The sequence below is a fragment of the Odocoileus virginianus genome, chromosome 32, assembly GCF_023699985.2.
Source record: "Odocoileus virginianus isolate 20LAN1187 ecotype Illinois chromosome 32, Ovbor_1.2, whole genome shotgun sequence".
In the NCBI taxonomy this organism is placed as follows: Eukaryota; Metazoa; Chordata; class Mammalia; order Artiodactyla; family Cervidae; genus Odocoileus; species Odocoileus virginianus.
Window position 1 is genome coordinate 30082447 of NC_069705.1, and position 27696 is coordinate 30110142.

Genomic DNA, 27696 nt, shown 5'->3' on the forward strand with positions numbered 1-27696 from the left:
TGTATTTTCAACAGAATGAAGATGTTTGGGATGAAAATTTCATGCATGAAAGTTATGCGGTCTTTCGAAATGATCACAGAATTGTTCTAAAACACTTGGAAAATCCATGATGTTTTACTACCTAGATGATGTTCAATATTCATCAGGTTACTCACAAATTCTGTACATTTTAATCAATCAGTACCGATTAAAGCGAATCAGAAAGGAAAAGCTGTTCTTCCTACCAATTCGAAAGTCTCAAGATAAGTGTCACTTACATTCAAAACTCTCTTCGCTGTAACACACCAATACAAAAGTGGTCAAAGAGTTAAACAACTTAAACAAGCACTTAAGAAATGGAATGACTTTAAAAATGCAAACGAGCAGTTTTCAATTTACTGGTAATAGAGCCTACCTGAGTGTGGGAGGGTGGTAAGCCTTTTCGGCCATATACTCCAATCAGAGCATCTTTCTGAAGAGAGATGTTGAATTTAAGAAACTGTGGCTGATCTATAAAAAGTTGTGATCTCCAGAAGATACCAGGAGGAACCTCTTGAATTGCTCTTCGGCCAATATCAAGTTCTCCAGAATCTATGGTATTATTTTCCTGTGTAAATCCACCTAATTTTCCTGAATGTAAGAGATTCATTGAAAAAGAAGGGAAAATTAAAAAGAAACAGAACCAAAACCAAAACAGTCTTCTGACTTTCCCAAAATTTTTTCACTGAAGTGCTCAGAAATTTCATTTCCTTCTGATAAATGAAATGCTCTTCTTTATTTCTAATTTTCCCTTTAAAAGGTTTTTCTCTGTTAAGATATTGTTCAAGTAATCCTGATTTAGCACATTCTTTAAGATATTTAAGTCAAAATCCTTTTACTTTCCCCCAAGGTACACCTATTACTGCAACTGTTTTCACACTTACAGTCTTTCTTGATCATTTGAAACGTAATTATCTCACAAATTATACGTGGTGTTATTTCTTGGGAGAGATTAAGTCTGGTACTTATCAGTCATTCTAAACATACCATAACCTTGCAAAGGGTAAATTAAGGCAGAATGGATTATGAAGATTTCCAAATCAATCAAATTCAAAATTCAGATGACTTCAAGTAGTTGTAAATTATTTTAATGACAGAAGAGAGTCTTCTGTCTACCAAGAACTATTAATTTAACATTGAGTTCATTGTGGAGCATTTAGTAGGGACACAGAATTGTAGGTATTAAGAAGAAACACAAACTAGAGAACAGAATCTTAGAGATGACGGACTCTGGCTTTGATGGCTACTGTCATCAAGCAAGTAATTACCTGGTTGGAAAGACAACACCTGCAAACTAATAAATGACTATCTTAAGCAACATATGGTTAAAGGTCAGAGCGAAGTAATATCACTGAAGGCTGGAGCTGGAAAGACGTCACAGAGGGACAGGTACTGAGCTCAACTCTGCAGGACAAGTAGGATAAGGTTTCTGAGTAGAGGGAAACTTCGTAATTAAAAACATGGCACTGGGTCAATGTATGACAAAAACCATTACAATATTGTAAAGTAATTAGCCTCCAACTAATAAAAATAAATGAAAAAAAAAAAAAAAAAACCATGGCACTGGAACTGAATATGTGTTAGGGTAATGGTAAGCAGAGAGACCCATTTGGCTAGAAAAGAAGCCTAGAAAACTGGTTCTGGAGTCAAACAAACCGGAGTTTGAACCCTGACTCTACTGGCTAACTGGCTGTGTGACCTGAAGGTGTATATGAAGCTTCTGATAGTAAACCTCATCTGTAAAAGCAACCATGCAATCACAGGACTCCTCTAAGAGTTACATGAGGTATTCTATATAAAGCACGTGGCTCTCAGAAGATATCAAATAAATGGAAGACATCAATGGGTTTGTCATGGGAGAAACAGAAGATAAAACTGGAAAAGCAAAAATGGTACCAGATGGTGGAGGCCCCTGAATGCCAGGTTAAAGAATTTGGTCTTCTCATATTCGTGGATTTTTATATTTTCAGTTCTATCAAATGGCATTATTCCACCCCTTTTCTGGAAGTAGTTATATATGTGTTTTGTGTGTGTGTGCGCATGCAAGGAGATCAAACCAGTCAATCCTGAATATTCATTGGAAGGACCAAAGTTGAAAATGAAGCTCCAATACTCTGGCCACATGATGCAAAGGGCTGACTCTTTAAAAAAGACCCTGATGCTGGGAAAGGTTAAGGGCAGGAGGAGAAGGGGACAGAGGATGAGATGGTTGGATGGCAACACTGACTCAATGGACGAGTTTGAGCAGGCTCTGGGAGATGGTGAGGGGCAGGGAAGACTGGCGTGCTGCAGTCCATGGGGTTGCAAAGAGTCAGACATGACTGAGCGACTTAACAACAACGTGTGTGTGTGTATATATATGTATAAAGCGTTGCATTACTATGCATATAATTTATGGCACATTTTAAAAATAGACACTTGTAGAGCACAGGGAACACTGCTCATATTATGTGGCAGCCTGGATGAAGGGGGTTTGGGGGAGAATGGATATATATATATATGTTAAAAAAAAGTCAGTATTTTCATGTCAAAAAATTTCAAAAAAACCCAGATACTTGAAATAGCTTTAATATGGGTAAATTACACTTAAGTGCCACAAAGGCAGTTTTTTGTTCCTAAGTCTTGTGTGTGTGTGTGTGTGTGTGTGTGTGTGTATGAGACCAGGAGAAACTGAATTCAAGATTAGCCATGAAGGCACCTTTCTACCACAAATGTTTAAGGTAGATATCCAGGCCATCAGGGTCTAGAATAACTCACAACAAATCACACTTATGGACGAGTATGAAGTCTGAGGGAAAGTGTGTTACTAGTAAGTGTTGGGATTCTTTTCTACCTGGACTACTGTATCCTGCAATGACACATGACCATCAGGCCAAAGGACAGCTACAGCTAAACAGAGATCCATGTAATTTTTCATGTATTAACTCACAGACTATCAACTATGCATCACTTACTGAATTTTAAAATATTATCTTATGATATTAATATTCATTTTAGCAAAACTAGAATATATAGATAAAAAGATAAAAAATATAACCCTACACCCAGAGATTACTTTTGCTTGCTAGCAAACCAAACATATTTATTTACAGAAATTTTTAAATACCTGAGATCAATGTCTGGTTTTCATTTTGGAAGCTTTTGCACAAGAACCTACATTTGTCATAAAGTAGTTTTTGCTGAAAAGATTAAGGAGGGGGGAAAAGGGAATTAACCTATAGTGAGAATCTATAACATGCTAGGTAGTTTCATCTATATTATGTGTTTTAAATTTCAAAACAACTCTGTGAGATTGACACTATTTTGAGATGAGGAATTTAAGGCTCAGAGAAGTAAATTATAACCCGAAGGGAGGGTTGAGTCAAGGTTCAAATAGAAGTCTGTATAATTCCAAAACTATGTGTTTTATAGAATCACCTACATAATCCATGCTTTTTATTAAAAACAAATACTTATTGCAAATTATTAGGTTTTAAATTTATCTGTTTATTCCATATAAAATCAGGTATGTTAGCCCACTGAAAAACATCAGAGAAACTGCTTAGCTTTCAGTTTTAGGACATAAAATTGTATTTATTTTTATTTGGAGGGAATGATAGGCTTGTGTGCCATGGTTACTATGACCTAATATCCTTCATATTATATGTGTTAGTTGCTCAGTCATGTCCAACTCTTTGCGACCCCGTGGACGGTAGCCTGCCAAGCGCCTCTGTCCATGGAATTCTCCAGGCAAGAATACTGGAGTGGGTTGCCATTCCCTTCTCCAGGGGATCTTCCTGACCTAGGGATGGAACCTGGGTCTCCTGCATTGGAGGAGGCAGATTCTTTACCACCTGAATCACCAGGGAAAATTCTTTGTATTATAATTTATTATAAATTCCTAATAAGTTTTGGTTGATTTCTACATATACTATTTTTTAGAATACTGAGTAGAATTGTAGTGCTTTATCCCACTAAGATCTGTTAGTACATGTATTTTTACATGGGATCATTCATATTTAGTCTCATTCATTATGTTCACAGATTTCTAACACTATTATTATACATTATTGCCATTAACAAGTTCTACTGTTACTATCTGAAGCTTATGTGATTTAGTCTGCTCTCTGGTCTTGATCCTATCTACTGCTGCTAGAAATGGCTTGGAGATGTACCCATGCTTTGAGAGTTGGTCAGCATCAGCTGGTGCTAATCCCAGAACTGTTTTCCAAAACATCATCTTTGCCCAATGGCATTAGCTTTGGAAACAGTAATCAAGTTCTGATTTCTAGGGTTTCAGGTTTTGCTTTATTGCTTTCTCTATATCCTGATTTTGAGGTGTTAAAATCTTTCTCACTGCAATGATATCTGTACCCACTTCTTCGTCGAGAAGTGCATCTACTTATACAGTTAGTCCCATAGTTAATTTAACAGGTGGCTTTTTCAGAAAGAAGGTTATTTTTAATTGTAATACAAAAGAACCAAGGTTGAGTGGATGTGCTTGAATGGGGCAACAGTAGCTCTGATTACTGTTTCTTTTTTGTCTACTTGTAATGGAAAATCTTCCTAGAATCTCAGAGTTCCAGTGCCCTTGGAGGTTATTTGGTCCAGGATTCTTCAAACAAGAGTAGTTCATAGCCCTATAGAACATGAGGACTTTTCAATGTAGGAAAAAGGGGTACATTATTTTATGGGAATTAATTTCTAGAACCTCAACAGTTCCCATATTTAGACTTCCACTACAACAGACAGGCATACTTCTCACACATCCAGAATCTTTCTTTGATACACTCTCTTAGAATATAAAGTTTCCAGTGCATCAAGCAGGCAAAATTGAAAGTATTTTTGTTGATAAACATTCTTTAACCAAGACACCATAAACCCAAGGAAGGGCTCTTTTTGTTTTTCCTGCCATACACATATTTCTAGCCAAGGCAAAGTGCAATGAAGTTAAGAAATGGACTATTTGAGACTACTGGCAGGTTTTAAAATCCGATGCATCAAGAGGGAGAGAGAAATCTTTGTTTTGTGCCCCCGTCACCCACTCACCCATTGTCTATGAACGCTTTTCATCTGCAGAAGAGTTTCATGATTGCAAAGAGAATGTCAATAAAGTAAGAAGTATTCAAGGCAATGATGCCTTATTTAATCCAATTGTCAAACGCCTGGCAAGGCCCTGAGTTTTATCCATCTCTCTACTGCCTGCCTAGCATAGGAATTCCGAGCTGAGATGGTTGTGACAAAATTTACATTAATTTATTTGAACTGAAAAAAACAAGCCAGACTTTTTATGGCAGAAAGTAAGTTTGATTTTATTGAAAACTAGCTCTACCGGTAAATTAAATAGTGAGTATTTCCCATACATTTGATGAGCTAATTAGAGATACTGAAAGTATATAATATGATAAAAGCATTCAAAAGAGATTATAACAAAGGTAAATGAAAATGAACAATGGTTCCATTTTCCACTCCATTCGGTATATATCAGATAAAATAAAGAGCCACTAAGTAAAAGAATAAGACACATAATTAGTGGTATGCATTTTGCTAAACCTTGGTGAAGCCTTTTCTGGTGTATTCCATGGAAATTGAGAAACTGGATTGATTTCGAAAACTGCATAAAGAATCTTTTTGAAATCAGATAGCTGCCAATTCTTTGCTTTCAATAAAACTGAAGAAGAAATGTGGTTGAATTGACACTTGTAGACCACTAAATATACTTTTTGGAAATAGATCACTATGTGATTTTTAACAAAGAACTAACAAGGACTTCAAATAATTGAATGAGACATCTTCCCAAAACTATTCTTCCATTCCCATCTGCTTATTTTGTAGGGAGAGTTCTTATGTTTACATGTATCAAAAGGAGAAACAGGAATAGAATTGATATTGAAACTTGCTTTGCTCTTGTAATAAGTAATATTCATCAGTGAATACATAAACTGTCAAAAAAGTCTCCATCTCATTCAGAGAGGTATTTTTAATACATTTTCACTTTTTATATTAAATAATTATCAAAATGCTTAACATTATGTATATCATAATTAGGTTGATTTCAGCCAAATATGTACAACTGATAAATGGAAACAAAATTCAGTATAGAATGAAACAGATTTAAAAAACAAACAAACACTTAAGAGTACTATGGTTGCAGGAAATACAACTCAAATTAGTATACATATTTTAGATGCACAAGAACAAAATAGTTTCAAGATCACTGATCTAGCTTATCCTAGGAAATGTGCTCATTTTTTAAGTGCCTATCAATGTCTATCTGCTTTAAATTATTCCACTATTTAGAATCTGGGATTGATTTTGAATTGAGGTCTCAAAATGTCTCTTTCCTAAAAGGTAGATGCTGCCCTGACCCTCTCACTATAATCAGTGATGCACAGAGATAGGGACATCACAGATTTCTCTCTGCTTAAATCCATGGAACTGGCAGCTAATATTAGTACAACATTCCTGCTAAAAAGCCTCTATCTGAATGTCAGGAGACTAGAGTTTTGTGAAGGTGCTTTGTCTTTTTAAATTCTGCACTGTTCACTGTTGCTTTTCAAGGCATGGCCCTCCTCTCATTCGGCCAGGTCAAGCGTGGTCATTGCTGCTAGCATTTTCAAATGCTCTTTATTGATTGTAAACACACCTGGAAGTCAGTTGTGCCATTGACACCGTTTGATAAACTTGTAAATACCTGGACAACCTTTTCCTCTGAAGCTCGTCAGCCCTCCCAGATAAAAGCCTGGAAACAGATGTCTTTCATCATGTCCTGAATTCCAGAAAACTTTGGCTTCAGAGGAAATGAAAGGAGGGCTGGTTTTAGTGCTCTCCATCCTCCCTTACTGAGATCACTCCATCCTTAAGCCCCCAGAGTCTGAACCTGGGAACGATCACAGGAAATACTAAGGTGGTCTGTAGGTTTTACCAAGAGAAAAAGGAGGAAAGATGGAGGGAAAAATAGACAGGGCAACAGATTGCCCTGTAGTTATTCTAAACTCAAAGCCTGTGGGTTAGGAATCAAACCAATTAGAGCCTTCACAGTTAGAGTGAGATGTAGCACATCTTCAAACGCAATAAAGTATCATCTTGAAGGTTTTTTTCCCCAACCTGTCCTGTTGAGCCTCAATGTGGGAGCCACTAGCTGTCTTTTCACCTGCTAAATGTGATTTTTTCCTTTCATCAGCAAGTGTGTGTCACAACAGTCTTAATGTCTTAAAATACAGTTGTCAGAGTGTGAACATATCAAGAGGTTGAGTACACATAGCTATTGTTATTCCTCTCCTTCTTATGTGATTCCCAGTTTATATAGAAACACATCAGTAAAGTGGCATTTCTCAGATAACTCCATTAAATAAAGGACTTTGTACTCTGAGATATTTTATGAATAATAGTTTATAACCCCCAGAAATCATAAGGACAAAACAGAGTAGTACTTAAAAATCCTATCGGTAATTTAGGGGGCTTGGTATCTGTTTGAGAATTATTCTATGACAGCAGAAAACCACTCAAAGTTAAAAAATACTACTCTTTGGGGTCATAGATATCATGAGCTTGCTGCCTGCATATCATGTGAGTGAACTGGCCTATACTGCTTAAAATGAAAAGGCAGAAAATACATCCAACTCTGAAGGTCTAACAATTGTCAAGGAAGGTAAATGATAATAAATATCATCTTAGGTCCCACAGAGGCACTAATAATTAAGACATCAGGAAGCAAGGTTGGGCATTTATAGACAATCAATAGCCCACCCTCCAATTCTATGACCTAACCTTGGATTCATACTCTGACTTTGAGATCTCTGAGAGAAAGTATCTTTTTATAAACAACCACATGCCATAACTTAACATTATGTATACAGAGTGTTACATCACAAGCTAAGTGAATTAAAACATTACCTTGCAAACATAGTTTAATGGACAAAATCAATGTAGCATCTAATTAAGGAGCTATTATACAATGCAACAACATAAATACTATATGCAATATTGAATAAAACTCAATACTCTTGAAGCACTGTTAGCCCCATTTCTTCAATTCACAGGCAATTTTTAACTTGCTCTAAAATCTAATTCTTTGAAATTGGCTTGTATTTGAGAAAATTCATACATGAGGAACAATAATGTAAAATTTAAAAGGAATCTGAACCTTTTTTTGTTTAAAGAGGATGAATCACATAGTTTTTCAATTTGTCCTCACACAAAAGGAGTTTTTAATTACTTGTTGACATATAATTGACATGCAACATTGTATTAGTTTCTGATGTGTAATGCCTTGATAACTGTATATATAGTCAATCACCACAGTATGTCTAACATACATAGTCACAATTTTCTCCGTATGTGATGAGAACTTTTAAGAGCTACTTTTTCACAACTTTCAAACATATGAGACCAGTGAAGGAAGGGGAGGTAACCACCCCTCTGGGGGTTGACCCCAGAGACTGTCCCTGCCCTGTCGCACTCTCCCCAGAGGTGAGGGGGTGATGCCTGGGCACAACCTCCGGTGCACCCCTCTGTCCCTGCTTCTGTGAACATGCACACTATGGCTCCATCGCTGAGCTGGCCAGTTCCTGGCAGGGCTCCTACCCAACAGCACCGTGTGGGATGGGGGAAGGAGGGCTGGGCTAAGGGGACCCTGAGAAGGAAGCCCCAGCCATGGGACTGCAGGAGGGAAGGAGTGGGGGCCCCCCACCTCATCCTCATGGTGACTAGCTAAGGTCATCATGCTGTATATTATATCCCATGACTTATTTATTTATAAAACTGGAAGTTTCTAGAAAAGATTTTTTTTTTAACTTGGAGAAGTCATTTGCCAGAGTTACACTAACCAAAATTGATGGCCTTCATTCTGTCTTATATTAATGTGCTGTCTTCAGACACTTCTTTGTGTCCGACTCTGTGCGACCCCATGGACTGTAGCCCGTCTGGCTCCTCTGTCCATGGAATTCTCCAGGCAAGAATACTGGAGTGGGTTGCCATTTCCTTCTCCAGGAGATCTTCCTGATTCAAGGATCAAATTTGCATCCCTTGCATTGGCAGGCAGATTCTTTACTGCCAAGCCATTGGGGGACCCATACAACGTTAGGATGTATAAACAAATAAAAAAAAATGTGTACAATAAGCATTTTTCTCTTCTGTCTATAAAAAAGTACCCTACACGTGTGGTTGACAAGTGCCATTTGATCATTCACAGGAACCATCCACTTTAAGAGACAGTCTAAATTTCAATCTACATAAACCCAAAATAAATACTTTTAATTTCTGTATAGTTACTGGATCTGTTCATATGTGTGTTACCAGTGCATAAAAGATTAAACAGTTGTTTAAAGTAATTATATTTCACTTAATTGAAATTTCCCACCAACAGTTTTAATTAGGCCAGCTTTTCTTCACTCCTCTTTAATCCACTGTGTGCTAATTTCCACTGTCACTGTCATCAACCATTAGACTATAGTTTATTTGAAATATATAGCACTTGGTATCAAACACTCTACACAGGAGCAGCGGTGGTGGTATTATTATTACTGTGAAAATCTAACATCTTCTAAAATCCCTCAGCCTCCCTAAGAAAGAAGAAGGGTGAATATATAGCACTTGATATTAAACACTCTATACAGGGGCAGGAGTGGTGGTATTTATTATTACTGTGAAAATCTAACATCTTCTAAAATCCATCATCCTTCCTAAGAAAGAAGAGGGGTGTCATGAAGTATTATTATTAAAACAGAAGATGGAAAAGCAAAGAACAAAAAAATACGGTAAAAGCATTAGTCACAGCCAGTGGGTACATGTAAAGTAGCAGCATATATAAAATACAAATAAATATACTATATAGATATGTAATAGCTTCTTTTTAGTCTTGCAAAGAAATCAGCCACATGAGGATGAAAATAACTGATGCCAAAGCAGAAGAAAAATATTCTAGATTAGAAACAGAGGAAGGTGAGCCAGGGAAATGCTGAAAGGCAAAGAGCCTGTTTCTCATGTGACGGAAAAAGGTGTCTTTATCCGGTTGCTTTGAGATATAAAGTACTATGACATTTTGCAAAAAGTCACAGAATGCCAAATGCCAAACATAAATACAAGCATGTACACACATATAATAATAATAGGTACATCATATAAATATACTTGCACATGTACATATTTTTCTGGGTGTTTATATTGAAAAAAATGAAATACAGCATTCTCTAACCTCTTAAATACCAATTTTTAAACTCGGAACCAATTGATTTGAAAGTCTGTTAGCTTAAAGTGTAAACTTTTGGAAGTTTAGAGAAAGAGCAAGCTGAGGAAAGGTCAATAAACGATAATCCTTTAATATGTTTTGTATGTAAAAGCTTCTAAAACAAAATGAAGATAGTATTTCGACTTCATATACTAGCTGAATGAAGCTCAATAAACCCAAGGTGATATAAGAGATGATACACTGAATTAGAATCTATTTACAGACTAAAAATAAAACAAAATTCACACTTGTGAAGGAAAGGCAGAAAAGCCTAGCCATTGACTCAGAAGGCAGAACACTGTATTAGTCCTATAATAAAAATGTGAATGTTCAATGCTTCAAGTAGCTGAATGAAAGCCACTCATTCAAAGATAATATTTGTAATTCTAAAACTTCTTCCTTCTCCCATACAGAACTGACTCTAACATGGGTAAAAATAAATTTATGGAAAAGAAGAAAAACACAGGACACGTGATTCTTTCTCTTACCATTGTCGCCAGAAGGTAACGATACGGTGTTGGTTGGCATGGTATCAGAATTCACTTTTCCATTCTCAAACGTGTCATTTTCGGTCTGCTGTAACTGCCAGTTGAGACCAAAGAGATGCATTGCTGGGGGTAAAAAACACATGCTGTTTAAAGGTCTGCTGCTCCCAGCTACAACAGCAAATGGTACATCTGTTCATAACAAGAGTCACATGTAAAGCTAGAATTCCCATGTTCTGAATAGCAAGAGTCACATGTAAAGTTAGACTGTCCATACTCTGAGTAACAAGTGCCACATGTAAAGTGCAAACTTCCCTGTTCTGAAATGCCAAGGATTAATCGCCTAATAAAAATTGAAAACAGTTCCTCACACAAAGGCAATTTAGGCAGCAGTGAAAGGCAACACTTTAACAAAGATTTGCTATTACTCAGCTAATTAGTACTGGGAAACTCTTAGAATGAATCACTCTTTGCTCTGCTGTGTTCCGATTCTACCATTCACCATCATTTAAGTGAGTGGCAGGACAGGACCACAGGCCCCTTGGACACGTACAATACTTGGTTGTAACATTTATAGGTTCTTAAGAGTTGGCAATGGACAGGGAGGGCTGGTGTGCTGCAGTCTAAAGAGTCAGACATGACTGAGCAACTGAACTGAATTGAAGAGATGGTGATACTTGGACTAAGGTAACAAGTGGTCTCACAGATCAATATGGTGCATGAAATGGTCAGCATGGATTCAGATGCACAACATACAGTAATATTTGAATATTCTTAATTTAAGATGAATGATCTTCAAAGCTTTGACTTACAATTCAGCACTAGCACAGATCAAGCAACATGCATATGTGTCGGATTCAGTTCAATTCAGTTCAGTCACTCAATCTTGTCTGACTCTTTGCAACTCCATGGACTGCAGCTCACCAGGCCTCCCTGTTCATCACCAACTCCCGGAGTTTACCCAAACTCATGTCCATCGAGTTGGTGATGCCATCCAACCATCCTATCCTCTGTCGTCCCCTTCTCTTCTTGCCTCCAATCTTTCCCAGCATCAGGGTCTTTTCCAAAGTGTCAGGTAACTTCACATAAAGTTTTTGATGTAGGATTGATAATCTTATAAATTTATGTATAAATTCATATATAAATTTCATATGTTTACTAATTTTCTTTATGTAAATATCTTAGCAAATAGCTAACTAGAAGACCAAGTAATTAGAAAGAGAAAGGTAATATGATTTATTATTTTACATATTTTTACTTTATTCTTTAAAAATATTTAGAATAATACTCACTGTCACATTAACCATTAACACTGAACGTTCATTTGTGCTCCATAAAATAAGAGTTTAGGAATTAATCCCTCAGGAAGGCTAAATATCCATGGGGAAATCTGGTGATTGTCATATTACTATGTCACGAAGGAGAATTTTTCAACATTATTTGACAGTATATATTCATTATACATTTTGGAATTTACCAAAGAGAGATGTAAGAGTTTAGAAAGTACTGTTACAGACTGTGATAACGACTACTGTTAAAAAGTCCTTATTAAACATTGAATATATATTAACAAAAGTAAGCTGTTACAGAGTGTAAAGAGCAGTTAGTTAGACGTGGGTTCAATCTCAGTCTAGAATTTGTTGTTATTGTTTAGTGGCTAAGTTGTGTCTGACTCTTTTACGACCCCATGGACTGCAGCCCTCCAGGCTCCTGGTCCAGGAGATTCTCCAGGTAAGAATACTGGAGTGGATTGCTATTCCCTTCTCCAGGAATTTTCTAGACCACATATATGAAGGATAGCTGGGACCTACCTACTGGCACAGCCTGCAGTACGTAGGTCTCTCATTTACTTCTTCTGTCCTCCAGGTTATTGAACCATTTGTAGTCACCTGACCAGACCAGAGAGTCTCTCAATAAATACCCACCTCAGCCCTCATATCTGCAGTGCTCTCTACCCACTGCAAACTACCTATTCTTCCCTCTGATAGTCGGCGGCAGCTTCTTGGGGAGACCTCCCTGACTGCGTGAAGTATCTCCCAAGATTGTCTTAGATCATTCATGTATCTCATTTGCCTCATACAGTGTCTGCTGCCGACCAGATCTCAGTAAGCATCTGTCAAAGAAATAAACTCCATTTTCTGAGGTTTTAAAATTTCAGACAACACTTTTGTGGACACAAGTATAGCAATTTAAGGCAAAGTTAATAAATACCAAATAAAAATATAAATGGCTAAGAATGGAGTGCTACATTATTAATGATGAATTAATGACTGACCTTAGCATAATGTTATAGGAAAAGTATAATAGCTGAGTGACAGTCCATTAGCACTGTATATAATTGATCAATTTTTAAAAAAGATTCAACAGTTTGGGGACATTCTATTAACAGTCTCACATTCTTTTGTTAACAGTTCCTTATTTAAAAATCATCCTTTAGTAAAGAAACACACCAAACATAGATAGGAACATAGCCATATCCATCCAGGAAAATTTGTTACAAACATACAGGCTCATATTCCCTGTTTAAATTATAGTTTTTCAGCAATTTCCTTTAAACACTATTTTTTTTTTCAAGGATTAAGATACAGGTTTACAATTCTCCAATATACAAGCTGTCAACTCATAAAGAAGTATAATTTCATGTCATTTTGCATTAAAGTATGTAGTTTTTGAGTGGCAAAATATCAGAAGCTTTCTAAACATATATCACTTCAGACATTTTTCAAGGTTTTAGATAGTTCAGCAATGTGTGAATAAAATGCTGTAGTTTTGCATACAGTAAAAGTTTTGACAGACATACCCTGGCTTAGCAATAATATTCCCAATTCTACACAAAACAATGTATCATCATTGTGAGCTTTTATGTAACATGAAAAGCCTTCTTGAATGATAGATTTGCTGATATTACTGGTTTTAACAGACTCTGAAGAGGAGGAACAGTCCCTGGGCCATGCACAGATATCAAATGTTAAAAAGCAATGTTATGTGTGTATTTGGAGAGCTATTTTACTTTTTGCCAGATGGGCCACAGCTTTATTACATATATTTTTTATTATAGAAAATCTCAGTAAAATGGGATTTTGGTTCTACTTAAGATGTCACATAATGAAAAACATACCAAATGGTATTGTATCTTGTTAAACCCTGCTTTGAAAACAGACACCAAACAGTTGTTTGGTCTTAGGATGTTACGTACTTTGCAAATGTTGGTGTTTGGTATTGACTGAAGCTCTCGACACTGATGTGTAACTTAAGAATTTCATGCAAATATAGAAATTGATTGCAAAGTTAATGAGAGACAGAGACACACAGAGAGAGGGACAGAGAGAGAGAGAGAGATACAAAGAGAGAAAGAGAGATAGGAGTCAGCAAACTCAAAGTCAGAATGCTACTGAAATTACTCAGCAGTGGTGTAATGAGCTATCTTGGCAGACAGATAAAGGGAGAATTAGAGAAATAAAGTACATCTACAAAGAAAGAAGAATGATCCTAATTCTTTAATGCCTAGGCTGGAAAGCAGAGTTGATTCCATGAGAAGTTGCTGCCACTCTTCATGATGCCGTGATGGGTCCTGTTTGCACAGGACCTGACGGAGGGCATGGGAAGAGTGTTGGAGGAGAGACTGGCAGCTCTGGGCTCCGCCGGGCCCTTGACCCCCTGGGTGGACTGCTTAGCTAACGAGGACGGCTTAGGCGAGGTGGTACAGACTGGCCGCAAGACCAGGCATTCTCTCAGCCACAGACAGGGTCCTCTGTGTTGGTATGGGAACATGAGGATGCAGTATTTTTTAAAAATAAAACTCACTGAACACTTAACTATGTGTCAAGGGTTGCGTTTGCGCTTTAGCCTATCATCTCATTTAATCTTCCCAAAGACTCCATCAGGTAGTAACTATTTTTTTTAATTGTAAATCTGTGAAAACTGAGACTTTCTGGGTGTAAGGTTCCAAACAAGTAAGTTGTGGACTGTGACCTCAGACATAGACCTTCTGACCACCCAGACACACACCACCTGTAACCTACCCAAGGGCGGCGGAGTGTGAAAATCCGCACAGAAGGAAGTTGACTAACCTCTGTGAGGGTCGTAGGCTAGAGACACGATTCTGCGCCACATCTAGGAGACTGAAGGCAAAGACAGAATTCGGAGGGGAAGGAAGGAAAAAACCAGTAACCGGTAACACTTGTGTACTCCAGGCACCGTCCTGCCACACGAATACTTTTCCATCGCAGGATATTGTTGCAAAAGGAAAGCTTTACGGTAATGTTATGACGGTGATTAAATTAATAACAGGCTGTTCTGATTAACTCCAAGAGTCTTAAAAACAATTTAAGAACTACATAAGTAAACAGTAGAGGTGTGTATTTTAAAGTTATAGAAATACTCATGTAGATATAATCAGTTCAGTGTGTTTTCTTTGCATTTTAAAATACCTTGATAGCTATCATCTCCTAATAAATGTATTGTGTGACAGGATCATTACCCCTGATGTAGGAGGATGTAACACAGGCAGACGGGGGGGTCAGTGATTTACCCAGTTAGCGCATGAAGAGGACTCATGATACGTATCTCTGTGTGTGTCTGTCTCTCATTAACTTTGGGATCAGTCTCTATTTGCACTGAGATCTTAAGTTACACATATTAACTGTCAAGAGCTTTACTCAACACCAAACACCAACATTTTCAAAGTATATAACAGATCTCCTGATGCTATTTCAGGATTCCTTTTTCTGCACTGTGCTGTTTTCCTACTTATCTGAATCAAAACTGAGCATTCACCTCAAAGGAATTATAAAAAGTCGAACACAAATTGTTAATTCATGTCTCTTTTGATAGTAGCAGACATACTCAGAAGTTGTCCATTTCTTAAAATTGTCTTGTAAATACAAGATGTTTACCAACTATAAATAGTTGTATTTTTGCAAGATTATTTAAAGGTTGCTTGTTGGGAATTAGAATATATTTTCTCCATATTAAAAAATCTTAGATACAGTGGGTAAGTCCCCACAGATGTACAAAACTCTGCCTGCATATCCAATAGAAACATGTATCCACATAGCACCAAAAGGCATGAACAAGAATGTTCACAGAAATATTTGTTATAGCCCCAAACTCGAAAGAACTCAGATGTCTGCTGGAAGTGGGATGGATAAACAAATTATGGGATCATCATACCATGGAATTCCACATAGCAATGTGAATGAGTGAACCACCTCCAGATGCCACAATATGGAAAAACTTCACAAATAGAATACTGAGCAAGGGAACCCGCTCACAAATGATATGAATACTGTGTAAGTCCACGTGCATAACATTCAAAGCAGGTGAAAGTCCCCAGAGGACTCTGCAGGGAGAAGCGGGGAGGCGGTGACCAGGAGAGCCCGTGGGGGGTTCTGGAGAGCGGGTAATATTCTATTTTTCTGCCTGGGAAGTGGTTCCACTGGGTTGCTCACTTAGGTTCTGTATACTTTTCTAACTACATACTAAACTTAAATACTTTATTTAAAGTTGTCCATCTGACACAGAGCATAGCTAAAGAATGTATGTTTTTACCTTCCCTGAACCTTTCCGGCAGGTGCTTTTCTCTGCAAAGCTCCCAGGCATTCCTGCCCATAAGGTTGTGGGCGAGACAATGAGGACAGCCTGCTAGAGCAACACCACCCCGACCCCCCGGCCCCGCTGAGATAAATAGAATAAATGCACGCACAGAGCGAAGACCCAGTCTAGAAGGATGGTAAGCGACTCTACCAGGTAAGAGGAAAAGGGAAGAGTGAGACAACAGCCAAGAGACAGAAGAAACCCACATGTCCACTGATGAATGGATAAAGAAAATATCATATACGTATGTTGTTGTTGTTTACTTGCTGAGTCATATCTGACTATGACTCTATGGACTGTAGCTTGCCAGGCTCCTCTGTCCATGGGATTTCCCAGGCAAGAAAACTGGAGCGGGTTGCCAATCCAGGGATTAAACTTGTGTCTCCTGCATTGGCAGGTAGGTTATTTATATACCACTGAGCCACAGGGAAGCCCGTTATAGAAATACACAAGACAAACACTGCTTGATTTCACTTATATGGGCATCTAAAATAGTCAGGCTCAAAGGAGCAGACAGGTGAATGGTGCTAAGGGCTGGAATGGGGGGATATGGGAAGTTGTTTAGTGAATACAGGGTTTCTATTTTACCAGATGAGAAAGTTCTAGAGCTCTGTTGCACAACAAGGTGAATATATCACAGACCCCATGAGCTGGCCAGATTTGCCTGTCTACCATTTAGATAGTATCCTTAATTTCCCTGCTTCCATGACATTGTTCCTTATAATTCCTGGTGTCTGGGGTGCCTTCCCCAAACTTTGCCTGATGAAATCTCAAGAATACCTTAACATCTAGTCCACATAACATTTCGTCATGAAGTCTTCTAGAATTAGTTTGCACTCTATACTGCCATAGAAATTTATATTATTTTATCTTGAACAGCCCACCTTATATTTGAATAAATTTGTAACTGTTTCTTGTATGAGAAGTAGGGGGGATCATAGGAGAAGCACAAATGGATTTTTGCAGATGGGGGCTAAAAATAGGTACTCTGATGGAAAATGATGAGTTTGGGGTGGGGTAAGGGAATACTGCATAGGATGTTAGCTATGGTAAAATGGGAGAGGATAGTTACAGGAAAAAAGTTTAATACGTAATTGAGCTTTTTCAATATTTTGCTTAGAGTTGATCTTGGAGGGCAGGCTCTCCATGGCTTGGTTCCTGAGAAATAAGGGTGATAACAGAGAATCTGAGACTGGTAACAGTCAGAAGCAGCCTCAGCACATTATTGATTGGAGATGTATAAATGCTGTAGATGTTAGTTTCTGCAAAAATGCCCCAGTTAATAATGTGTTAGAAAGTACCTAGTATAATTCCTGTTTTTGCACAGCGGGAGAATACAGATTTTTAAGATGATCCCCAGTCAGAACTCTTTTAAATTAGTTGTAGTATCTGACATTTGTCATCTACAAAATTCATGAGCATACTTTTTATACTACCACCTTAGTCAATGATAAAAGAATTACAAAGATATCAACTTTAGAAATAACTCAGTGCTAAACTGTCAATCACCTTTGCAACCTATGTTACTTATAGCCCAATAGTCTGCTCTATACTACACCTGAAGGGTTTTACCTGGTATTCTTAGATTGTAACTGAATTCAAGATGCTTAAAATTAAAATATTTCTTGTGTCACTCAAAAAATATTCTCTAATTTCTTAGTTTTTTTCTTTGTTGAAATGCCAAGAAAAAGATCTCATTAATTGAGATAATTTTGAGACAATATGCTGGTGAAAATCTACCAGTGAAATTTTATGAAGAAATTTTCAGGCTCTGAAATACCACTGAAGGGAGAGAAATTATAGCATCCGTTCCCTTTATGTTTCAAGGGTGATGGAGATGAAAGGAATGTGTGGTAATATATTTATTTCACCTCCTCCCCATAAAAAATCGGGCATGCCATTGTTTTTAACCAATATATGTTGGTTTGATAGTTAAAAGCCAGCATGTAGAAGACTTGAAACCAAAATGTGTCACTAAGGAAAATTATATGCCACCAAGGAGCAAATGCAGTGCCATTTTTAGTTCCATGTTTAGAGAAATGGTGCCAAATTTTGATCTTGTCTCTGGGGACCATGCCACCAAAGTTGCTATCACAGCTACTATTATTTCTACTGGCATGCCTGTGTTCTCAAATACTGTCAAACAGGGATGGGAAGGAGGGGTGGTGACAGCTGGGGACATGGTCCAGCAATCTGCCAGAACCTTAGAGTAAATTACAGGGGATGTTGCGAAGCGAACACAGAAGCAAGCACCCTTGCCATCAGAAACCTGAACCCAGCTTATGTCACCAGAACCCTGAAGAGTACACTCTGAGGTTTTGGCAACTTAAAATTTAGTTCTTAGCATGCCTGGCATTATTGGCTAAATGCTAGTTAATATTACAAGATCAAGCATGCATTCTCACAAAGACAAAAAAAGTAAGAGATAATATGAGAACCAGATTCCGGTAAAAACAAACAAAGACAAAAAAAGTATGAGATAATATGAGAACCAGATTCTGGTAAAACAAACAAACAAACAAAAACAAAAAACTAAGCTAAACAATATCCTGAAAGTGTTTGCAATCCAGTTGGATTTAGCCTCCAAAACCTTCCAAGTTCATCTCAGCAAGCTAAGGTTGAAAGCTTTCCTGTCTTGAAATTCACTTCACATCCACCATGGTATGTTTTTCCCCAAAATAATCTTTCTGAGAAAGAATCATTAAGAACATGTTATCAGAAGCTGCAGGAAAAGCAAATCAGAATCTAATCATTTATAGGCATGAATGCAGTTTTTGGCACAGGCCGTGTGGCATCCTGTGGAGCCCTTACTTGACATTTAAAGAGACCTAGGTCCAAGTCTCAATTCTGGCTCTATCGAGTTCTGGAAGCTTGGCAAGTCCCTGGGCCTCTCTGAGGCTTAGATATCTTATTTATGTAAAAATCTGAAGCTTGCACTCACTGATCTTTAAGGTTTCTTCCAGATTTATATTCTATGGTATGTCAATATAATGCTTTAAAATATAAATATTTAGGCTAAATCATTGAGCATAAGGGAAAAAAAACATCTGGCATCAATAAAATATCAACATATTAGAATACCAGTGTTGTGGTTCCTTTGTCTTCATTTTAAAATAAAGTAAAATTGCATGGGCTCAAACTATCATTTTATGCATACTATTCCTTGGGTATCTTGCATTTTGAAAGCAAAATTTCTTCATTTTGTGTTTAAATTTCATGAATACATAAATATATATGATGCACATGTGCAATGATTAGATTTTACAGAGAAAATGAGAAGAATACTCTTAAATATAGGGCAATGATTTGATTTGATTCATGTTTCCAGAATGCAACCAAGTTTTCAATGCAAAATGAAAGTATCTCATGTAAAGATTGCAGTTTGTAACTTGGACCCCTACTGGTCTAAACTGTCATTAGGAATACATAGTTTTCCATAAATTAGCTTTTGTTTTGGATTTCCTGCTGTGTTCATATACATGTTGACGGAATGTGTTAGGCAATATTTTGGCATTCAAATCCATTATTATTTGTTATTAACTTTTAAGGCTAACGTTATTTCAAAAGTTGATACCTTGCTGACCCAAACATGGTTATTTGAAAATCAATATTTCTTTTGAAAGCTTAAATATTAGTATGTGCTCAAATTGCCATTAAAAAGATATCCCAACTATAAGATATTTTGATATTCAAAGGAATTAACACTTGATGTAGCAAGGTTCTCTGAGCATTATAATCTACTAGAAATCACAAGCTTTATCAACAAATAGTTTTGAAGGGGAGAAGGGGAGGGAAGTAAGGAACGACTGCTGATATTTCATATTCCTATATTGTGTATTTTTCTTTTCGATCCTTTCTTGGCCTGTGTCATTAATGGGCGTGTAAAACCACGGCTATGATTCAGCTCTGTAGGTTTGTTTCTGCCAGAATATTAGACACCTGTTCTTTTAGAAATAATCATATTAAAAATTATACTTTTAAATTTCATAGCCTTTTTTCTTTCTCCCCTATGGAGATTCAGTATACCACATTGAAGGATGCCGCTTAGTAAAATAGCAATTCCAGCTGCCCACTGACAGCCAGGGCTGAAGCTGACAGAGGCTTATGAAAATCAAGCTGTTGTTTCTGTCACCAAGAGAATTAAGTTCGGATTTCTACAACAGATTGTTTTCTTAGTGTTTCATTAGTTTTTCTCTTGTTTCCAGGTTCTGTTCTAGAAATGAAAGAAGCATTCCTTCCCCAACCAAATAGAAAGACTAAAAGTATTCGCCCTCATGACTGACTGTCCAGAGAGGCCAGTCATCATCAATAAGCCAGAGAATCTTTGAAGTAACAGTTGTCAGCGTTAAAGAATATGGTATGAGGACCCATTCCAAGAACATTCAAAATACAGAATGAAATCATTTACATGATTTATAGACTATGCCTTGCTTGCCAAAATATTGAGTTTGCTGTTATTGTGAAATGTTTGTTTCAGAGGATTCATTGGTGACAGTTATTAGCAGCTTGACCACTGAAATCCCATGGATCTACTCATTATTCAAAGGCTTGTACTGACTCAATTTTAGAAATAATAATATTAAAAGGAATCTGGATTCCTTTCTCCTCAAAACGTTATTTACAACCTATATCCTACTTTTATGCAAATAAATGTGTATAGATGTTAGTGACCTACTTAAGCACATAATATTTCCTTCGCTTGTTTTAACTTTTTGGAAGAAGAGTGCAATAGACCTGAAAATGATAATTCTTTGAAATTTTAAGACACTTTAATCATCATTATTAAAAGATCTAACTATTAGGGATATGGAGATTCTTGGAGGAAGGTTGGTAGATTAAAATATGGCAAAATCCAACAGGTACATGTATGGCTGAGGCCCCATCACCATTCACAAGAAACTGTAATAATATTGTTAAACGGCTATATCCCAATATGAAATAAAAAGCAAAAACAAAAACAAAAAAAAAAACACCTCTGTATAGGCCAAACTATTTATCTGGTGGTATCAGTTTGAAATCCTTAAATGAGTATATTTTTAAGACCTTTCCAGTTTAAAAACTTAGGTTTCTATTGTTCATTTTAAAATGTCAACTTAGGAATACTGTGATGTAGGACATACTTATTGCATACATTGGAAAAAAACATCTCTTGCAGTACAATTGTTGTAGGTACACATAAAAATATTCTTTGTTTTCCTTTAGGTGGTTTGTTTCTCCAACACTTCATTTGCTTTTAGAAAGATCTACATTTCTGCTCCAATGAATCAATAAAGGACAGTTAACGTGAAAAAATAAAAAAAGGTAAAATCCGGAAAAATAGCCTCTTCAAAATGTCCCTTTCATAATAATAATTATGAATAATTAGTCCACTTCTTCCCTGAGAAGCTACATTTGAGAGAAAGAACATGATTTGTGAGTGTGTGAAAGTGTATGTGTGTGTGTGTGTGGTTGTCAAGTGATAAATTTCATTAATAACAAAATCAAAGACCCTTCAGGAACACAGGCACAACCAGCTCAATAGTTTGCTGTTTAGGATTCGTTTGTCAACAAAGATTTAGTCAGTGTCTCCCTTATCAAGTTCTGTTGCCTATGAAAGCTGAATGATGTGGAGACCACGTCACCCCTCTGGCACCTCGTAGGGAACCATGAATTCCACACGTCCCATCAGCCTGCCTTGACCACTCACGTCATCTCATCAGGCAGGGCTGAAAAACAGCTTGGGAAGCCAGTTTTCCAGCTGTTCCCCATTCATCTGGGCTCACGTGGAGAGCAGCTTTCCTCAGTTATGAACTTAACTATAATTAATGATATTTATGAAGCTGTTGTGGAAATTATTTTCAAAGCAAAATACCGAGGAAGTCGTCTCTGATACCCTGGAGGTGGCTCTCGCTGTCCACCTGCTTCTGGGTTCCGGGGTCTCAGGCTCCTTTCCTAAAAATAAATGACCCACTTTCCCACTTTCAACATGCAGGGCTTCTCTCTATGTGATTCTCTTCTGAGATCATAAGGAATATCTTTGAGAAGTAAAATGCATCTAAAGACAGCTTTAGTCTTAAAATAAATAATGGTAAAATCTGTGATGACTTGAAATGACTGAAACAATATGGTTAGGTTTTATGCATAAAGTCTATGTAACTCAGTGTCTCAGGAGCTACATCACGAAGCTAGCTTGTAAAAACTCCAAGTGGGGTTAAGGAACAGATGAAGCATCCAGAACAAAATTCAAAGATCCCATGGTAAAGACCTACAGCATTTTCAGTCCTCTCAGCAGGGATCCCTGTACATTTCTTTAATATGCTCTTCACCTTTATCATGTAATTGTGAACCTTCTATGGTATTGTTATTTTATATATAAATATTTTTACATTTACATATTTAATTTAGTTTTTCCTGGTGAAAAACTTACTGGCAAAATTTTAAACACATGGTTTTTTTTTATAACAAATTGCAATTTTTAAGTAAATTCTTAAGTCTTATGAGAAACAATGCCTTCTGATATAGTGGAGTAAAGTTCTGGACTCAAAATAAGAAAACCTAGATAATGTGCTTATCATGTTCATTCCCTAAGTCATGTCTGATTCTTTGAGACCTCACAGTCTCAAAGCAGGTTATAGGCTGCCTGGGTCATCTCTTCATGGGATCTCCCATGAAAGAATACTGGAGAGGGTTGCTACTTAAACACTGACTGGCTTTAATGCTGGACAAGTCACTGATTCTCTGGGCCTAAGATTTTTCTTTCTAAAAAATTGTGGATACTGATATTTGATTCACTAGGTTGTGAAATAATAGCAGTTAAAATTAATTGGGCACTTATATTTTGTAGGCACAGTAATTATTATTTTTCTTTTTATCATTAAAATTGAAATATAATTACAGTGTTGCATTAGTTTCGGTTGTAAAGGAAAGGGATTCAGTTAAACATATATGCACATGCATTCTTGTTTAGATTCTTTTCTATTATAAAAAATAACCTATTTTTCTATAGGTTATTACAAGATATTGAAAATAGTTCCCTGTGCAACACAGTAGGTCTTTTAATAATTATTTTGTGAAATATTCCAAAGATCTCTACTATTACTAATCCTGTTTACAATGACAAGGAAACCCAGGTTTATGGAGGTTAACTACCCTGCTCAAGATGACACAGCTGATAAGTGACAGAGGTGGGATTACAAATTCAAATCTCACTGCTTTGAGGCTCTGTGCTTATAAACAGCATTCTAAAAATACATTGTGACGTGATATTCAAGTTTGACACCGTATTTTCCCACATAAGATCACTGTTGTAAAGGTTATGCCTTTCTGTGAATTCAGTGTTTAGGAAGGATATTCAATACTTGGTAAATTTAATGGGATTAAATTGACTGTGATCTTGGAAATAATTAAAAGGAAATGCTTGGGAAAAACAAATAAACATGTCCAAGATGCAGAAGTACTGTATCTTTTTTTTTTCCCTCAGAGCAAAGGGCCTCATATCCTAGCTTCGCATACAGTAACATGTTAGGAGCCTTGAGTGTCCTTCTACAGCCATGGAAAACCACAGGAAATGTAGGATGATAATGCAGAAGGCTTTCTCTCTCTAAGGGCAGAAGAGTTCACTAGTGGAGGAGACTGAAAGGGTCAAGCTGTGGCTATAACATTAAGGAGAAAAGACAATTCCAGCGGAGTCCACCAATACCAAGTCAGGCTGGCCGATGGGAAAAGCCACAGGGATGATCCTCTTTTTTTTTTTTAATGTAGGCCATTTTAAAGTCTTCATCGAATATGGTTCTATATTGCTTCTGTTTCATGGGTGGGGTGGAGGGGAATTTGTTTTGTTTTTTGGCTGCGAGGCATGTGGGATCCTACCTCCCCAACCAGGGATCAAACCTATGCCCCCGGCACTGCCCCTGGAAGGTGAAGTCTTAGCCAGGAGACAGCCGCGGCAGACCCGGACGAGCCTCTCTGGAAGCCTGGGTGAGTCACCGGTGATGAAACGCAACAGCTCAAGAAAGAGACCGGAAGTTCTAATCTCCAGAAATACGGAGTATTTTCTCCCAAAACAAGTCAGTACTACACAAAAGTGGCTCTAGCTAAAAAAATATAATTGTTCTTTGATTCAGTGTATATGTGCTTAAAATGCACCATGGGAGCGTCTCAAGGTAATGTTCTTTCCCCTTCTAGGCCCAACTCAATAATGGAAATTGGACAGGTAGACCTCTTTGGTTCTCAAATGCAGAACAATGATCTCTATCTCCAAACAACTTTTGAAATAGAGGAAACACATGTTTTAGAAATATCTTCAAAATAGGTTAATATAGAACTCATGAATGCCTGGAAACGAATGGGGAAATATGATTTAACAGCTTTTAAAACTATTTTCTGGGTATACTCCATAAAGAAAATTCTTAAAGCATAAAAGTGTGTTATCTAAAATTAAAGGAAAGGAACAAAGAGAAACAGGCTATAAATTTTTGTGGAAATTTTAAATCTAGTTACCCCAAATCTCCAAAGAAAGATTTTTTTCCACTTCTAGATATTAACTACAAAGACGGTTCTAGCTAAACAAACTCAACAAATAAAAAATATCATAACTTTCCCCCCCAGACACTTCCAAATTTATTTTTATTATATCACAATGCATTGGTTTTAATATTCCTGAGAATTGATTTTTGGGTCCACATTTAGGTTATGTGGTAATGCTTAAAATTTGTCCTTATGTCAGCATTTGTCAAAACACATACTACTACTTATTATTCTGGTTTTAGCAGGAAAACCTTTCTCTAATGCTCAAATTCAGTAAATACTGCATTTTGTGCACTGCTCTAGCCTTCCACATTTTATTTCTCCTTTTAAAATAGACATCCTGATGAAAATTAGGCGCTCAGTGTTCACAGTCTAAGGCATAATCTCTAAGAGGGCAAGGACTGTGTAAGGTTGCTCACTGCACTATCTGTGATAATGTCTCAATAAATAAATGTCCAAAGAATGATAGATGGATGGATGAATGAACGGTTACTTCCTTTTCTGATGTTATTTTATTAGGCGACTAAAGAAATGGTGGTATCTTATTGTTAAGGAAGGACAAGATGTGAGTAGTCTGAAGACATTCTAAGATGACACAGGAACAATAAACTAAAAAGAGTCACTACACATGTGCATTTTCTTTGATCTGTTTTATTTAAGGATGAAATCTTTGTTGGAACATAGATTCAATGGAACATAGAGGTTTTCTCCTGAATTCATTCCTAAGATTCCTAGCAATCCATCAAGCTCTTTTTTTTTTAACCTCATATATGCCAGTTATTTTTCCTTTCACTCCTCTGTATGTAGCTATTTCTCTCGGTACACACTGCTCTCAGTAACACTAATGTTGAAGCAAATGACATATGCAACACCGATTAAATATTTATGCAATGTAGCACTGAAATGGTAAATATTGTATTATGCTTTCCACTTGTCATTAGTCGGGAGTTGTTGCTACATTCTGCAAAAATGATAGCCTAACACAAAGAAGACAGCCCTGTATTTCACAGGCAAAATATTTATCTAAAGCACAAACTGGAGTTTAGATGACTTTAAAGGTATTTCTTATTGCTGCTGTCCTTGGACATTTTTCAAGTCAGGGAGAGTGGTAAAAACAGCCTGCTTATACTATTTCCCATATATTATTCACTTTGAAAAGTTAAAGTGTTAGTCGCTCAGTCGTGTCTGATTCTTTGCGATCCTATGGACTGTAACCTGTCAGGCTCTTCTGTCCACGGAATTCTCCAGGCAGGAATACTGGAGTAGATAGCCATTCGCTTCTCCAGGGGATCTTCCTGACCCAGGGATCGAATCTGCATCTCCTGCTTTGTAGGCAGGTTCTTTGCCATCTAGGTTACGAGGGAAGCCCACCAAACTAAGAGTAAATAAATAATTTTTGGTGAGGAGAGGAAGAGCATACTTTCTACATTTGTATAATTACTTGATTTTGGTAGTAATCTCTTTTTTCTCCAGAGTAATACTAGAATCAACCTAAAACTAAACATTTTTATGTTTTGCTAATAAATGGCAGCAAAAAACTATAACATCAAAAAACTCTAGGTGCACAATATATTGATTTTTCCCCACTATAGGTTCAAGTCAGAAGTCACTGAAATGATTATACAGAGGTGGCTAGAGAAAGAACTGAATTTTAAGTGATCTCTCGATCTTTTCTAGGTTTCTAAATGATACGTTAGATCATGTAGAAGATAAATGAAATAAAATACTGATCTATTGATTTAAAATTTTCAGTTTACAATTTTCAACCCACTAAAATACAAGCAATATATTTTTTTCCTTCTTTGTGGTGTCAACACATTAGTATTAAAAATGCCACCATTCCATCTCAGACAAAATGCATTTTACTGAGTGTAATACAACTAAGAGCTAAGGGAAGAAGCTGTCGTGAAATACGGTATATAATTCATCATTTGGCTGTGTTCAAGAACCTAATAAAACAGCACTTTTATGACAAAGACACGTCCAAAACAAAAGAATGTCACAACACATTTTATTTTTCCATCTATATTTAAGTGGTTGATTTTTTCACAAAGCATAAAGGGCTGGCTTATTTTTTCTCCTGACCCCGAGTTGCATATATATAGCTAGTACCGTAATCAATTTCAAGGTACACAGAGAGGTAAAGATATTCATAAAATGCAAATAGACATAGAAGTAGGACAGATAACTGCTAAGGAATCATCACCACCCTGAACCTGGATCCGACAGGTTATGTTTTGCTTGATCGAGGGAATGCTTATGTTGTTAAACAGCCTTTTTAGCAGATGTATGACAACATCTACTTGAGGAATCAGTTGGTAGCAGCTGTTCAAAGGAAATAAATAACTACATAGTATTTTTTCCTAAATGAAAAGGAATATTGAAAATGTGAGTAGTTCTTTGGTTAGCAGCCTATGTCAGAAGTTCATGAGAAAAACAATGTTGAGTTATTTGTCACTGAAAATGAATCCATAAAGCAGCCCCTTACAAGTTCAGACTTTCGTGGAAAAAAAAAAAGATTATTGAAGGTTTGGAAGGCAATAGGAAGTGTCTGTTTAGGGATACAGGGTTGTTTCTTTGTGTGTGGGTGATAGAAGTACTCTAAAATTGGCTGTGGTGATGACTGCAAAGCTATATGAATATACGAATCGCCATTGACATGTATACTTTAAGTGGGTGAACTATATGGTACTTGGATTATATCTTAATAAAGTGTTATAATGGACTTCCCAGGTGGAGCTAGTTGCAAAGAAACATTGGTTCAATCCCTGAGTGGGGAAGATCCCCTGAAGTAGGAAATGGCAATCCACTCCTATATTCTTGTCTGGAAAATCCCACAGACAGAAGAGCCTGGTGGGCTACAGACCATGGGATTGCAAAGGCTCG

The 27696-nt window shown here is 36.9% G+C and overlaps 1 protein-coding gene across 7 annotated transcripts in view; it reads right to left on the reverse strand.

Annotated features, from left to right (window-relative positions):
* The window catches only part of TENM3 (teneurin transmembrane protein 3), a 991614-nt gene that overhangs the window by 127049 nt on the left and 836869 nt on the right, over positions 1–27696 (reverse strand). For all 7 annotated transcript variants that reach the window (XM_070460107.1, XM_070460106.1, XM_070460105.1 and 4 more), the window contains 2 exons: positions 10714–10836; positions 395–609 (listed from right to left, as the gene is read on the reverse strand). In XM_070460107.1, the coding sequence (XP_070316208.1) occupies positions 395–609; positions 10714–10836 (338 nt within the window). The remainder of the gene's footprint in view (positions 1–394; positions 610–10713; positions 10837–27696) is intronic.